The sequence below is a fragment of the Aotus nancymaae genome, unplaced genomic scaffold (assembly GCF_030222135.1).
Source record: "Aotus nancymaae isolate 86718 unplaced genomic scaffold, 86718_ANA_hifiasm-v0.15.2.pri h1tg000036l, whole genome shotgun sequence".
NCBI classification, from domain to species: Eukaryota; Metazoa; Chordata; class Mammalia; order Primates; family Aotidae; genus Aotus; species Aotus nancymaae.
Genome location: NW_026988450.1, coordinates 92,531,300 through 92,544,312, shown reverse-complemented (window position 1 = coordinate 92,544,312; position 13,013 = coordinate 92,531,300). Strand labels below are relative to the sequence as shown.

General features: G+C 67.1%; 1 protein-coding gene across 1 annotated transcript; it reads left to right on the top strand.

Moving 5' to 3' along the window:
* Window positions 1–3,015: 3,015 nt before the first annotated feature.
* OPLAH (5-oxoprolinase, ATP-hydrolysing) lies at window positions 3,016–12,564 on the top strand. Its single transcript, XM_064384714.1, has 27 exons — window positions 3,016–3,046; window positions 3,560–3,783; window positions 3,855–4,046; window positions 4,570–4,669; window positions 4,751–4,874; window positions 4,955–5,150; window positions 5,241–5,406; window positions 5,517–5,655; window positions 5,737–5,804; window positions 5,946–6,211; window positions 6,348–6,460; window positions 6,561–6,731; window positions 6,961–7,098; window positions 7,193–7,331; window positions 7,457–7,569; window positions 7,778–7,929; window positions 8,516–8,676; window positions 8,980–9,081; window positions 9,157–9,331; window positions 10,475–10,659; window positions 10,739–10,885; window positions 10,967–11,101; window positions 11,278–11,427; window positions 11,514–11,671; window positions 11,755–11,915; window positions 11,999–12,096; window positions 12,328–12,564. The coding sequence occupies exons 2-27, from the start codon at window positions 3,613–3,615 to the stop codon at window positions 12,472–12,474; spliced, it is 3,867 nt and encodes a 1,288-aa protein (XP_064240784.1). The 5' UTR covers window positions 3,016–3,046; window positions 3,560–3,612; the 3' UTR covers window positions 12,475–12,564.
* Window positions 12,565–13,013: the final 449 nt, after the last annotated feature.

Here is a 13,013-nt window from a genome sequence, read left to right as displayed (position 1 = left end):
CCGGCCAACCCACTGGCCTCTATCAGCTGCCGTCCCTGGCTGTCGGGCATGTCCCTCCTCAGCAGCTGTGAGAGCCTGTGGCAGGGATCCAGCGGCTGGCACAGGAGAATGAAGAGCTGTGGCGGCTGGTGCAGCTCATCCAGGAGAACCAGGAGCTGGAGCTGGTGCCCGGAACCGCAGCAGCCTGGGCTTCTGCAGCTCCGGGTTCCTGGCTGAGGTGACGGGTGGCCCCGGCCGCTCAGGCGGAGGACGATCAAATTCAAGGATGCCGAGAGAGGTGAGCCGTGCCGGGGCCCCAGGACTCTGGAGTCGGGCAAGCCCGCCGGAGGCTGCGGGGCATCTGGAGCAAAGCCAGAGCCTTGTGGCTCTTTCAGGACATGCAGCAGGGAGAAGGTGCCAGGTCTGGGAAAGTGACCTCTGAGCAGAGCCCGAGTAGGTGAGGGAGCTGAGAGGCTGAGGCTCAGCTTTCCAGGCCCAGGGAACAGCTTTCGCGGGACCCTGAGGTGGGCGCAGGTTGGCTGTGTCTGAAGCTGTCAGAGCTGCTGCCGCGGCAGACTCTGTCCTCCCAGCCCTGTGCTCTCCAGCGCGGGGAACAGCTGCACCCCTGGGGAAAGTGATGGGAGCCTGGCCAGGGCGGAGGTGTGAGAAGTGGTGGCTCTGTGTTCTGAAGGAGGAAGTAACAGGACTTCTAGCAGATAGGGGGTGGGTGTGAGCATGGGGCTGGGGCAGCTTGCTGGGTGCAGGAGCTGCTGCTGGAGTGGACACACTGGGAGGTGGCCTGGGGTCCGGTTTTGGGAAGTGTCTGGACACGCAGAGTCAGAGGTGCCACTAGAGAGTAGGGATTGGGCCATCCCACAGGCCTGGAGCTGCCTCTGGTCACTGTGGAGGGCAGCATGGCATTGCCAAGAGGAAGCTGGGACCCATCAACATTGAGGGACGGAGATAAAGGGCTGGTGGGGCAGGTGGCCAGGGGAGGCCTGAGCCTGGGGTGGGTGGGGGCAGGCAGGCGGGGCGGACAGGGGAGGCCTGAGCCTGGGGTGCGTGGGGGTTAGCCGTTATTGGTCTGCCCGGAGCATGTGCAGTGGAGTGGGGTCAGGAGAGCCCCAGAGGCAGGCAGAGGTGGGAGGTGGACACCTGGAGGTGCACAGCAGCGGGGTGCCGCTCGGGAGCCTGGGGCAGGCCCTTAGAGGTGCATCTGTGAATGGACAGCACGAGCCTCTGGGGTGAACAGAGGGGCGACGGGGTGGCTGGGGATGGTGGTGGGCAGTGAGAGTTTGGGGTCTGTAGCACAGGCCTGGCGGGCAGCCTGAGTGTGTACAGGGCAGCAGATGGTGGGGCTGTGGGTGGGTGGGGTGTGGGAACCTTTCCTGACAGATCCTGGGCTGAGAGCCAGGACCAAGAGGCTGTGCTGGGGACAGGTAGAAAGCAGAAGGCAGGACAGTCCCGCAGGAGTGTGGGCTGGCCAGGGTGAGACCATGTGGCCTGTCAGGAGGGTCCTGGGCTGAAGTGGGGTTGCCGAGCAGAGCTGCTTCGCACATGTGCAGAGCAGGCAGGTGGTGGGGCTCCTGCATGTAGGTGTGGTGTGACTGTTGGGGCCTCAGCTGGGCCTCGGGATGGGGAAGGCGCTAGGAGGTAGGGCTCCTGCATGTGGGCGTGGGGTCTGGGGGCGGCATCACAGCGGGCACCTGCCATGAGCAGCAGCCCATCCACGGGAAGGGGGTCCCGAGTGCCTGATCCCGGGCCCCATCCCTGTCTCTGGGGAGCTGGAGTCCACTGCCCTTGGTGCGGGTGTCACAGGAGAGGGTCCCAATCCAGAACCCAAGAGAGGGTTCTTTGATTTCTTGAAACAAGAATTCAGGGCGAGTGCCTAAAGTGAGAGCGGAGGAATAAAAGAATGGCTACTGCACAGGCAGAGCGGCCCTGAGGGCTGCCAGTGTCCTTCTTTTTTTTTTTTTTTTTTTTGAGACAGAGTTTCGCTCTTGTTACCCAGGCTGGAGTGCAATGGCGCGATCTCGGCTCACCGCAACCTCCACCTCTTGGGTTCAGGCAATTCTCCTGCCTCAGCCTCCCGAGTAGCTGGGATTACAGGCACGCGCCACTATGCCCAGCTAATTTTTTTGTATTAGTAGAGATGGGGTTTCACCATGTTGACCAGGATGGTCTCGATCTCTTGACCTCGTGATCCACCCGCCTCAGCCTCCCAAAGTGCTGGGATTACAGGCGTGAGCCACCGCGCCCGGCGCCAGTGTCCATTTTTATGGTTATTCCCTGATGATGTGCTAAACGCGGGGTGGATTGTGCGTGCCTCCGCTTCCCGGACCACATAGGGTAAGTTCCTGACGCTGCGGTCATGGCGCTGGGGGCAGTGTACGCGATGGTTCCGGTGGGTTTGGCTAGCTTCTTCACCGCAGCCTGTTTGATCAGGTGCCGGTCTTTATGGCCTGTACCTTGCGCTGGCTCCTGTCTCATCCTGTGACTCGGAACGCCTTAGTCGTCTGGGAACGCAGCCCAGTAGGTTTCGGCCTCATTTCACGCAGCTTCTATTCAAGATGGAGTCGCTCTGGTTCAGCCGCCTCGGACACGGGGAGGGCTGCAGGGGACGGAAGGCTGGGGAGGAGGCCGCGACGCCGCACAGGAGAGGCCCCGGGCGGGAGCTGGGGCTGGCGGAGGCCGCAGGGCCTGCTTCCCGCTCCTCTCTGCCCTTCGGCGCCGCCTCCCAGGCGGGAGGACGTCCCCCGTGGGGAGCCCTGTTGCGGCCCGCGCCGCCAGCTCCCCTTGCCCGGGCCACCTGGGGGCGGGAGCCCCGAGGGCCGCAGAGCCAAGGTGCCCTTGAGCCGGCGGGCGGCCTGGGGAGGCGCAGGGCCAGGAAGGAGGCGCCGTGGGCGGGGCGGGCCGGGCCGGGCCGGACGCATCGCGAGTGTCTGGGCCGGTGGCGCGGGGGCGGGCCCCGCAGGCTCCTCCCCGAGGCCCGGTGGTGCGCGCACAGCCGCCCGGAGCTGCCGGAGACGACCGCGAGCGACCGAGCCGGCCCGAGCCCGGCGGCCAGGTGAGCCCTGCCCGGGCGGCCTCCCCTCCGCGGCCCCTTCCCCGCTGCCCTCTGGGCCTCCCCTCACGCGTCCCCGCCTCGGGCCGCCCCATCGGTGCACAGGCTCGGTCACGACCCGGGGCCGCCAGGCTTGGGCCGAAGGTCGAGCAAAGCGGGAGCTGGAGTCCCCTGGCCGGCTCGCCCCAGGCCCCCTCCTCGCACTCCCGCGCCCCTTCGTGCTGAACGACCCGGCCCGAGGGCTCCAGCGTCCAGCGGCGCCTCCACCTCCCGTGCCTGCTCCACTGCCTGGGTTTCCGCTCAATCCAGGGCTCGGAGAAGCGTGACGCGGGGCATGGGGCATCAGGCCACTGACCTTCGGCCAGGCTCTTGCCCGGGCCCAGGCTGCCCTCGGAGCAGCGTCTGCAGCTCTGGGCCTCTCCCTCAGGAACCCCCCACGTGCGCAGGGCTGGGGCCCCTCTAGTCAGAGCTCAGCACACCCGCAGGTGAGCCCAGGCTGACCCCGCCTCTGTCCAGTTCTCCCAGGGCTACCTGCTGAAGAGCTCCTGTGGGACCCCAGACCCGCCACCATGGGCAGCCCCGAGGGCCGCTTCCACTTTGCCATCGACCGCGGGGGCACCTTCACAGACGTCTTTGCCCAGTGCCCAGGGGGGCACATTCGGGTCTTAAAACTGCTCTCAGAGGACCCTGCCAACTATGCAGACGCGCCGACTGAAGGCATCCGCCGCATCCTGGAGCAGGTGGGCCAGGGCAGGATGGGGGGACAGGGACCCCACAGCCAGAAGTCCCAGGCTGACCATGTGGTCCCCAGGAGGCCGGCGTGCTCCTGCCCCGGGACCGGCCGCTGGACTCCAGTCACATCGCCAGCATCCGCATGGGCACCACAGTGGCCACCAACGCACTGCTGGAGCGGAAGGGGGAGCGGGTGGCGCTGCTGGTGACGCGTGGCTTCCGAGACCTGCTGCACATCGGCACCCAAGCCCGCGGGGACCTCTTCGACCTGGTGAGTTCCACGCGGCTGGGCACTGGGTTGTGTGGCGCTCACCCCTCAGAGATGCCTTGAGCCCGTGTGTGGGGACGGCAGCGGCTGGATTAGTAATGCCCAGGGGCACCAGGCAGCAAAGAAAGAGGACGCTCCCGGAATTCCCAGTGGGGCCCCAAGTTTCCCTAGCCCTCAGAGTGGGCACAGGATTCCCTGTTCCTTCCTGCTGCCGTGCCATCCTCGATGCTGGTGGGACCACCCAGGCAGCCTTGTGCAGGTGACGGAGGGGTAGAAGCCCTCCCTACTGCCGCGTTCTGGAAGAAGCTGCTTCCGGGCGGTGGAACAGTTGGCGGCACTCAGCTGCCCGTGGGGGCGGAGAGCTGCCCCCCTGGGCAAACCTCGCTGGGGTTGCCAGGTATGATTCTCCTGGGCCTGCCAACCGGCCTGTTGGGACAGAGCCCCCTCACCTGTACCAGCCACCCACACAGGACCCCAGCTCCAACCCTCGGGCCTGGGCCTCTTCTGAGCCTCTGCCCGCCCCTAGGCCGTGCCCATGCCCGAGGTGCTGTATGAAGAGGTGCTGGAGGTGGACGAACGCGTGGTGCTGCACCGTGGAGAGGCGGGCACCGGGACGCCTGTCAAAGGTGTGTGTGCCACCGCCAGTGTGGGATCTGGGGCGGAGGGTCCCGCTGGCCTTTGACGGGGCCTCCTGGGCTTTCTGGCAGGCCGCACGGGGGACATGCTGGAAGTGCAGCAGCCTGTGGACCTGGGGGCCTTGCGTGGGCAGCTGGAGGGGCTGCTGTCGCGAGGCATCCGCAGCCTGGCCGTGGTGCTCATGCACTCTTACACGTGAGTGGGGTGGGTCTGTGGGCGGCGGGAGCGGGTGCCGGGTCTGGTGGGGGACGAGGTGCCACGGGTTTTCGTCGTAGGTGGGCCCAGCATGAGCAGCAGGTGGGTGCGCTGGCCCGGGAGCTGGGCTTCACGCACGTGTCACTGTCCTCGGAGGCCATGCCCATGGTGCGTATTGTCCCTCGGGGGCACACGGCCTGTGCCGACGCCTACCTCACACCCGCCATCCAACGCTACGTGCAGGGCTTCCGCCGTGGCTTCCGGGGCCAGCTCAAGGTGAGGCTGTGAGGCCCCTCCACCGCCCGCTCCTGGGCCTGGGCCTGGGCCTGCCTCTCGCCTCACGGCCCGCCTGCCGCCCACTCACAGGACGTGCAGGTGTTGTTCATGCGCTCCGACGGCGGCCTGGCGCCCATGGACGCCTTCAGCGGCTCCCGTGCTGTGCTCTCGGGCCCCGCTGGCGGCGTGGTCGGCTACTCAGCCACCACCTACCATCAGGAGGGTGGCCACCCTGTCATCGGCTTCGACATGGGAGGTATGAGGGCTGAGGGCTGAGGGCTGGGGGCTGGGGGCTGGGGTCTGGGGGAGGCCCAGACGCTGGGCCCCGGGTCTTCAAGCGACCCACCAGCACTGCACCCCTGCCAGGCACGTCCACGGACGTGAGCCGCTACGCTGGGGAATTCGAGCACGTCTTTGAGGCCAGCACGGCTGGCATCACCCTCCAGGCCCCTCAGCTGGACATCAACACCGTGGCAGCGGGTGGGGGTTCCCGCCTCTTCTTCAGGTCAGCTCCCCTGCTTCCTGGGCTGAGACCCCCAGCCCTGTCTCCCTCCTCGTCTCCAACCCCAGCCCTTCCTTCCCCTAGGTCTGGTCTCTTCGTGGTTGGGCCTGAGTCAGCAGGAGCCCACCCAGGACCCGCCTGCTACCGCAAAGGTAAAAGTCAGGATCTGCCTGGCCTGGCCTTGCCCTCTGCCTGCCGCCTCAGGCCCAGCCCCTCCCGTTAGCCCCATCCCTGCTGCCCATCCTGCTCCCCTGCCTCCAGCCCCCAAGCCCCACACCCTGTCCACCTCCCAGGGGGCCCTGTGACAGTGACAGACGCTAATCTGGTCCTGGGTCGCCTACTGCCTGCCTCCTTCCCTTGCATTTTTGGGCCGGGAGAGGACCAACCACTTTCTCCCGAGGCCTCCCGCAAGGCCCTGGAGGCTGTGGCCACTGAAGTCAACAGCTTCCTGACTAATGGGCCCTGCCCGGCGTCCCCGCTGAGCCTGGAGGAGGTGGCCATGGGGTTTGTGCGTGTGGCCAATGAGGCCATGTGCCGACCCATCCGTGCACTCACGCAGGTACGCCCGCCTCTGTCCTGCCCCCAGCCCTGCTTCCTGCCCCATGCCTCCCTCTCAGTCAGCTCAACAGGGCTGAGAGGCTGGGGGCTGGATGAGGTAGGGTAGGAGAGCCCACTGACCCCTTCTGTCTCCCTAGGCAAGAGGCCATGACCCCTCAGCCCATGTGCTGGCCTGCTTCGGGGGTGCTGGTGGGCAGCATGCGTGTGCCATTGCCCGGGCCCTGGGCATGGACACTGTGCGTATCCACAGGTGGGCCTCGGTGTGGGTGCGTGGGGGTGCGTGTGATCCATGCTGGGGGAGCCGGACTTGAGAGGTGATCCCTCCATTGCCACGCTGCCCATCCCTACAGGCACAGTGGGCTGCTGTCAGCGCTGGGGCTGGCCCTGGCTGACGTGGTGCACGAGGCCCAGGAGCCCTGCTCCCTGCTCTACATGCCGGAGACCTTCGTACAGCTGGACCAGAGGCTGAGCCGCCTGGAGGAGCAGTGTGTGGACGCCCTGCAGGCCCAGGGCTTCCCCAGGTGGGCTCCCAGGGTGCCCTGGGCAGAGGACTTAACGGTCCGGCTCCCCCAGCGCAGATCACACGCACCCCCATGCACCCACACCTAGGCCCACCTGTGGATATGCAGGGTGTCTGTGCCCAGAGCCCGGGCAAGAAGCAGAACAGGTGTCCTTGCCAGGCGCTGGGTGGGTTGTGGTGGGGGGCAGGGCAGAGGGCTTGCTGTGAGTGCCCCCAACCACCTGCTGCAGGTCCCAGATCAGCACTGAGAGCTTCCTGCACCTGCGCTACCAAGGCACAGACTGTGCCCTGATGGTGTCTGCCCACCAGCACCCAGCCACAGCCCGCTCGCCCCGTGCGGGGGACTTCGGGGCAGCCTTCGTGGAGCGGTATGTGAGCTTCCTGATTCCGGATCCCTGGTGAGGGGCTGCCCGTCTGGTCGCCTCGCCCTGAGTGCTCCTTGGGTCTGCGTGGGGAGTGCAGGTACAGGAGGGAATTTGGCTTCGTCATCCCTGAGCGGCCGGTGGTCGTGGACGACGTGCGAGTGCGGGGCACTGGCCGCAGCGGTCTTCGCCTCGAGGATGCCCCCAAAGCCCAGACCGGGCCTCCCCGTGTGGACAAGGTCCGTGGTCCTGCCTGTGCCAGCTTGACAGCAGCCGTGGGGCATGGGGATGGGGACCAAGGCCTGCGAGAGGCAGTGGGGAGGGTGCTGGGCCTGGGGGCTGCACTGACCCACACCCTCTGCAGATGACCCAGTGCTACTTTGAGGGGGGCTACCAGGAGACCCCTGTGTACCTGCTGGGAGAGCTGGGCTACGGGCATAAGCTCCAGGGGCCCTGCCTCATCATCGACAGCAACAGGTGGGCCGAGGTCCGGCCAGGGTGGAGGTTGTGGAGGGGTCAACTGTGGGGCGCCTGGTGTGGGGTTCTCTGGCCCAAGGTTGCAGGGGCCTGCAGGACTCCGTATTCCACCATTGTTGGGGTGTCCCCTGGCCTGGGACTGTGGTGTCTCTGGTTGGAGGGGTCTCACCTGGCCCCATGCAGCCTCTCTGTGTCCTCTGCTCCTCAGCACCATCCTGGTGGAGCCAGGTTGCCAGGCAGAGGTGACTGAGACAGGGGACATCCGCATCTCTGTGGGGGCTGAAGCCCCCGGTACGGTGGGCACCCAGCTGGACCCTATCCAGCTGTCCATCTTCTCACACCGCTTCATGAGCATTGCTGGTGAGTGGCCGCTGCCAGGTTCCCTGCTGCCCTGGCTCCCTGTGGGATAAGGTGCCATCTGTGTCATGGGGTGGCTGGCAGGGCTGTGCCCAAAGGGAAAGGCAAAAATAGGACCCCCTGGCGACAGGGCGGGCAGCATGCCTGCAGCACTGGCATGGTGCAGTTGGCCATGAGAACAGGCCTTGGGTAGCGAGGACACCTTCCCCTCTTACCCGAAGCCGTGTGATCTGGGGATTGCCCACCTGGCTAAGGAGGGCTATTGAGGACACCACAGGGAACCCATCTGTGCAGGGTCAGGCCAGTGGCTTGGTGGGAGCCCAAGGGTCAAGAGCCTAGGAAGCAGGTTCTTACTGTGCCAGGCAGGGTGGGAGGGCTGAGGGCTGGCACCAGGTTCTTGCTGGGAGCTCCAGGAGGGGCTGGGGAGGAAGGTGGTGTCCTTTACACAGGCGAAGAGGCATGGCCAAGTGGGCATGCCGCCACCTTGGTCTTCCCCAGGTAAAAGCTGCTGGGTCCTGTTCCTCCCCTTCCTGGGGCCATGCTGTGGGTGGGTGGGACCAGCGGGTGCCTGGTCACTTTGTGCTCCCAGAGCAGATGGGCCGCATCCTGCAGCGCACGGCGATCTCCACCAACATCAAGGAGCGCCTTGACTTCTCCTGTGCCCTCTTTGGGCCCGATGGGGGCCTTGTGTCCAATGCCCCCCACATCCCTGTGCACCTGGGCGCCATGCAGGAGACTGTGCAGTTCCAGGTGTGGTGGCCCCTCCCTCACCTCCCTCCCTCGCCCCCCTCCTTCACCCCCCTCCCTCACCCCCTCCCTCACCTCCCCACCCCCCCACCCACCCACACCCCCCTCACCCCCCTCCCTCGCCCCCCTCCCTCACCCCCCTCACCCCCCCTCCCACATCCCCCCTCCCTGGCCCCCCTCCCTGGCCCCCCTCCCTCACACCCTCCCTCACACCCTCCCTCACCCCCCTCCCTCACCCCCCCTCACCCCCTATCCTGCTCTGTCCCCTGCTCCTGTGCCCACTCTGCACCTGTCTCCTGGTTTCAGATCCAGCACCTGGGTGCCAACCTCCACCCTGGCGACGTGCTACTGAGCAACCATCCCAGTGCCGGGGGCAGCCACCTGCCAGACCTAACTGTTATCACGCCGGTGAGGGGTGCCATCCGCCTGCCTCTGCTGGGGCAGGGTGGCTGATGCAGCTGACCATGGCTCTCCACCCACTAGGTGTTTTGGCCGGGTCAGACGCGGCCTGTGTTCTATGTGGCCAGCCGAGGGCACCATGCAGACATTGGGGGCATCACACCGGGCTCCATGCCCCCCCACTCCACCACGCTGCAACAAGAGGGCGCCGTCTTTCTGTCCTTCAAACTCGTCCAGGGGGGCGTCTTCCAGGAGGAGGGTGAGTGGGAGTGGGGTGGGGCGGGCCTTCTGCAGGCTGGGACACATGGCTACTTCTGGCAAGCAGGCTTGGCTGGAGCATGGGATGCAGTCCACGGGCCCAGGCCTGCCTTGAGGCTGGGAGGAGATAGATGGTTACCCCAGGGGGCAGCTGCAGATGAGATCCCAAGAGCTGAGATGAATTCAGCCTCCGCCTGGGAAGGCCTCTGGGGGGCGGTTTTGCGGCTGGAGAGTTAGCCAAGCGTGCAGGGTCAGGGTGCTGGAGGCAGAGGAGCCTGTTTCAGGGTGGGTGGCTGCTTGTGGTGTGTGCAGTCACACTGGGTGGGGCGGCAGAGAAACAGCAGGGCAGGGGCAGGGCCCAAAGGCCCCTGGAGAGTTTTCTGGGCCTGAGTCCTGGTCACTGGGAGGTGAGTGGCCGTGAAGGGCTTTCAGCTGGGCCTGTGCTGGTCTCCTGCTGTGCCCATGTGTAGAGAGGATGCGGGGTCTGAGAGTGGCCCAGAGGCTGGGGGGCAAGAGGGGGTGCAGCTGCCGTTGCCTTGGATGATGCTGAGTCTTGGGCTGAGTGGAGGCTGAGGGCAGGGGGTGGGGGACTGTTTTGGAGGTGGAGGTGGGTATTTGGAGGGATTTGGGAGACAGGACCTGGGGTCAAGTTTGGGCAGCTGGAGGTGGAGGCCCTGGCACTGAGCAGCTGCAGGGAGGGTGGGATGGAGAGTGCAGGGGTGCCTGTGGTGGGGGTGGGGGTAGGACAGACAGGAGAAAGCAGCCCTGGTCTGAGGCTGCAGATCTGGGAGCTCAGGGGAAGTGGCATGGCCAGGGTGGAGGGTGGGGGCGGAGGGTGTGTGGGTGTCATGGAACCACAGGCTGTTCTGGGTGTCGACACAAATAGGGTGGCCCATTCCTGGCTGCTCCTTTGGTCAGTATGAGCTGGGGCAGGGGGTGTGGTCCACAGAGGGCCACGCACAGGCGTATTGCAGAGGGCCCTGTGGCCAGGTTCACGGAGGGGGCCTTTCCTGAGGTGGGGAGCAGTCCCAGGCCAGACCTCACTGTTTTCTAGGGGCAGGAGACCTTGTCTGGATCTGGGAAACCTGGGTTTGGGGGGCAGACAGGCTTGGCCAGGGGCTCAGTGATGACACTGTCCATCCAGCGGTGACCGAGGCCCTGCGGGCACCAGGCAAGGTCCCCAACTGCAGTGGAACCAGAAACCTGCATGACAACCTGTCAGACCTCCGCGCCCAGGTGGCAGCCAACCAGAAGGGCATCCAGCTGGTGGGCGAGCTCATTGGGCAGTATGGCCTGGACGTGGTGCAGGCCTACATGGGCCATATTCAGGTGGGCCTGGGCAGAGGAGTGTGGGCGGCAGGGCCACCCTGCAGGTGGCCTGGTTGCCACTGACTCTGCTTCCTGCCAGGCGAACGCGGAGCTGGCTGTGCGCGACATGCTGCGTGCCTTTGGAACCTCCCGGCAGGCCCAGGGCCTGCCCCTGGAGGTGTCCTCGGAAGACCACATGGATGACGGTTCCCCCATCTGCCTCAGCGTGCAGATCAACCTGAGACAGGTGGGCTGCGGGGAGAGGGCCTCTGGGCAGCAGGGGCAATGGACCGGAGGCTGACACCCTCTCGCTTCCCTCGGGGCACAGGGCAGCGCTGTGTTTGACTTCAGCGGCACCGGGCCGGAGGTGTTTGGCAATCTCAACGCCCCGCGGGCCATAACCCTGTCCGCCCTCATCTACTGCCTTCGCTGTCTGGTGGGCCGCGACATCCCGCTCAACCAGGTTCGCAGGGGCGTTTGCGAGAGGGGGGCCTCAGCCCGAGGTCACCCTGAGTGCGCCTACCTGGGCCCAGCCACGGACTGACCCCCAAGGGTGCTGGGGGGGTGCTGTTTCTCCTGGAGCCCCAGAGTGGGTTCCACCCACCCTAAGAGCCCCTGAAAGCCGCCCGCCCCGCACAGGGCTGCCTGGCGCCAGTGCGCGTGGTGATTCCCCGAGGCTCCATCCTGGACCCGTCGCCAGAGGCCGCGGTGGTGGGAGGCAACGTGCTCACGTCGCAGCGCGTGGTGGATGTCATCCTGGGGGCCTTTGGGGCCTGCGCCGCCTCCCAGGTGGGTGGGCGGGGTGGTGTGGGGGCGGGCGGCGAGGTCGGGACGCCCCGCCCCAGCGCAGCGCAGCGACCGGATGCCCTTGCCAGGGCTGCATGAACAACGTGACCCTGGGCAACGCGCACGTGGGCTACTACGAGACGGTGGCGGGCGGCGCGGGCGCGGGCCCCGGCTGGCATGGGCGCAGCGGCGTGCACAGCCACATGACCAACACGCGCATCACCGACCCCGAGATCCTGGAGAGCCGGTGAGCGGCGTGCGCGGCGGCCGGGGGGAGCCGGGGGGAGCCGGGGCTCGGGCCACGCTGAGCCTTCGCCCTCGCCCTTGCAGGTACCCGGTCGTCCTGCGCCGCTTCGAGCTGCGGCGGGGCTCTGGGGGCCGAGGCCGCTTCCGGGGCGGCGACGGCGTCATCCGCGAGCTGCTGTTTCGCGAGGAGGCGCTGCTGTCAGTGCTGACCGAGCGCCGCGCCTTCCGGCCATACGGGCTCCACGGTGCGCGGCTCCCCAGCCCTCGCGGCCGGCCCCGCCCCCGCCCCCCTTCCCGGCCCCTCTGGACTCCTCGCCTCCCTCCGCAGGGGGCGAGCCCGGCGCCCGCGGCCTAAACCTGCTGATCCGCAAAAACGGCCGGACGGTGAATCTGGGCGGCAAGACGTCGGTGACCGTGTACCCCGGGGTAAGGGCTGCGGCCTGTCCTGGTCCCTCCCCACCGGCCTCCATCCCGCAGACGGTGAACACTTGCAAACATGACAAGACGCCGGAGTTTAATTTGGCCCCGAAGGAAAGGGGGCGCGTGCTGGGCCTCTGTGGTCCACGGGGCGGGTGATGGACGCTGCCCCGCGGGGGAGGGGGCTGCGCAGGTGACAGGGAGGGGCCGTGCCTGCGCTGAGCCCGCCCCCCTCCACAGGACGTGTTCTGTCTCCACACGCCCGGCGGTGGTGGCTACGGGGACCCGGAGGACCCCGCCCCACCGCCGGGGTCCCCCCCGCTAGCGCTGGCCTTCCCGGAGCACGGTAGCGTCTTTGAGTATCGCCGGGCCCAGGAGGCCGTGTGAGGGTCACACTGCTCGGCCCAGTCCAGCAGCAGCGTCAGCAATAAAGAGCCCTTCAGTCCCCCGGTTCTCGGGGCGAGGCTACTGCGCCTAGCTCGTGCTCCAAGCCGTGTCTGTGTGTGCCCGCCGCGCCCCTTCCATCCGCGCCCGCCCTGGGAGGACGCGGAGACTCGCAGCTGCAGGCCCAGCACCAGGTGGTCCCTGAGCCCTGCCAGGACGGTACTGAACCTCACCTGCTCCACCTCCTGGGGGCGGGGTCAGGTTGAGGGTCGTCCCAGCGCTGCAGGCCCGGCCACCCTGGGCCCCGGCACTCACTGGGCTCAGCAGGCCCCCGGGAACTCCGCCGTAGGTGATGTAGTCCAGGCGCCGACCTCTCCAGGGCTTAGCCCGGCGGCTTCTGCGGGGAGGGCCAGCCAGGTAGAGGTGGCGTCCTTTCCCCTGCTCCAGGGCCCTGTAGGGAGGGCCCTCTGCGGGCTCGGGGCGGGCAGTGCCTCCCAGTCACTCACCGCCGCAGCATGTCGGAGGACCAGGCCATGGGGTGG

Coding starts and splice junctions, on each gene's coding strand:
- OPLAH (XM_064384714.1), top strand. CDS start 3,613: ATGGGCAGCCCCGAGGGCCGCTTCCACTTTGCCATCGACCGCGGGGGC. Junction 9,082..9,156: donor ACCTAACTGTTATCACGCCG/GTGAGGGGTGCC, acceptor TCCACCCACTAG/GTGTTTTGGCCGGGTCAGAC. Junction 11,672..11,754: donor CCCGAGATCCTGGAGAGCCG/GTGAGCGGCGTG, acceptor TCGCCCTTGCAG/GTACCCGGTCGTCCTGCGCC.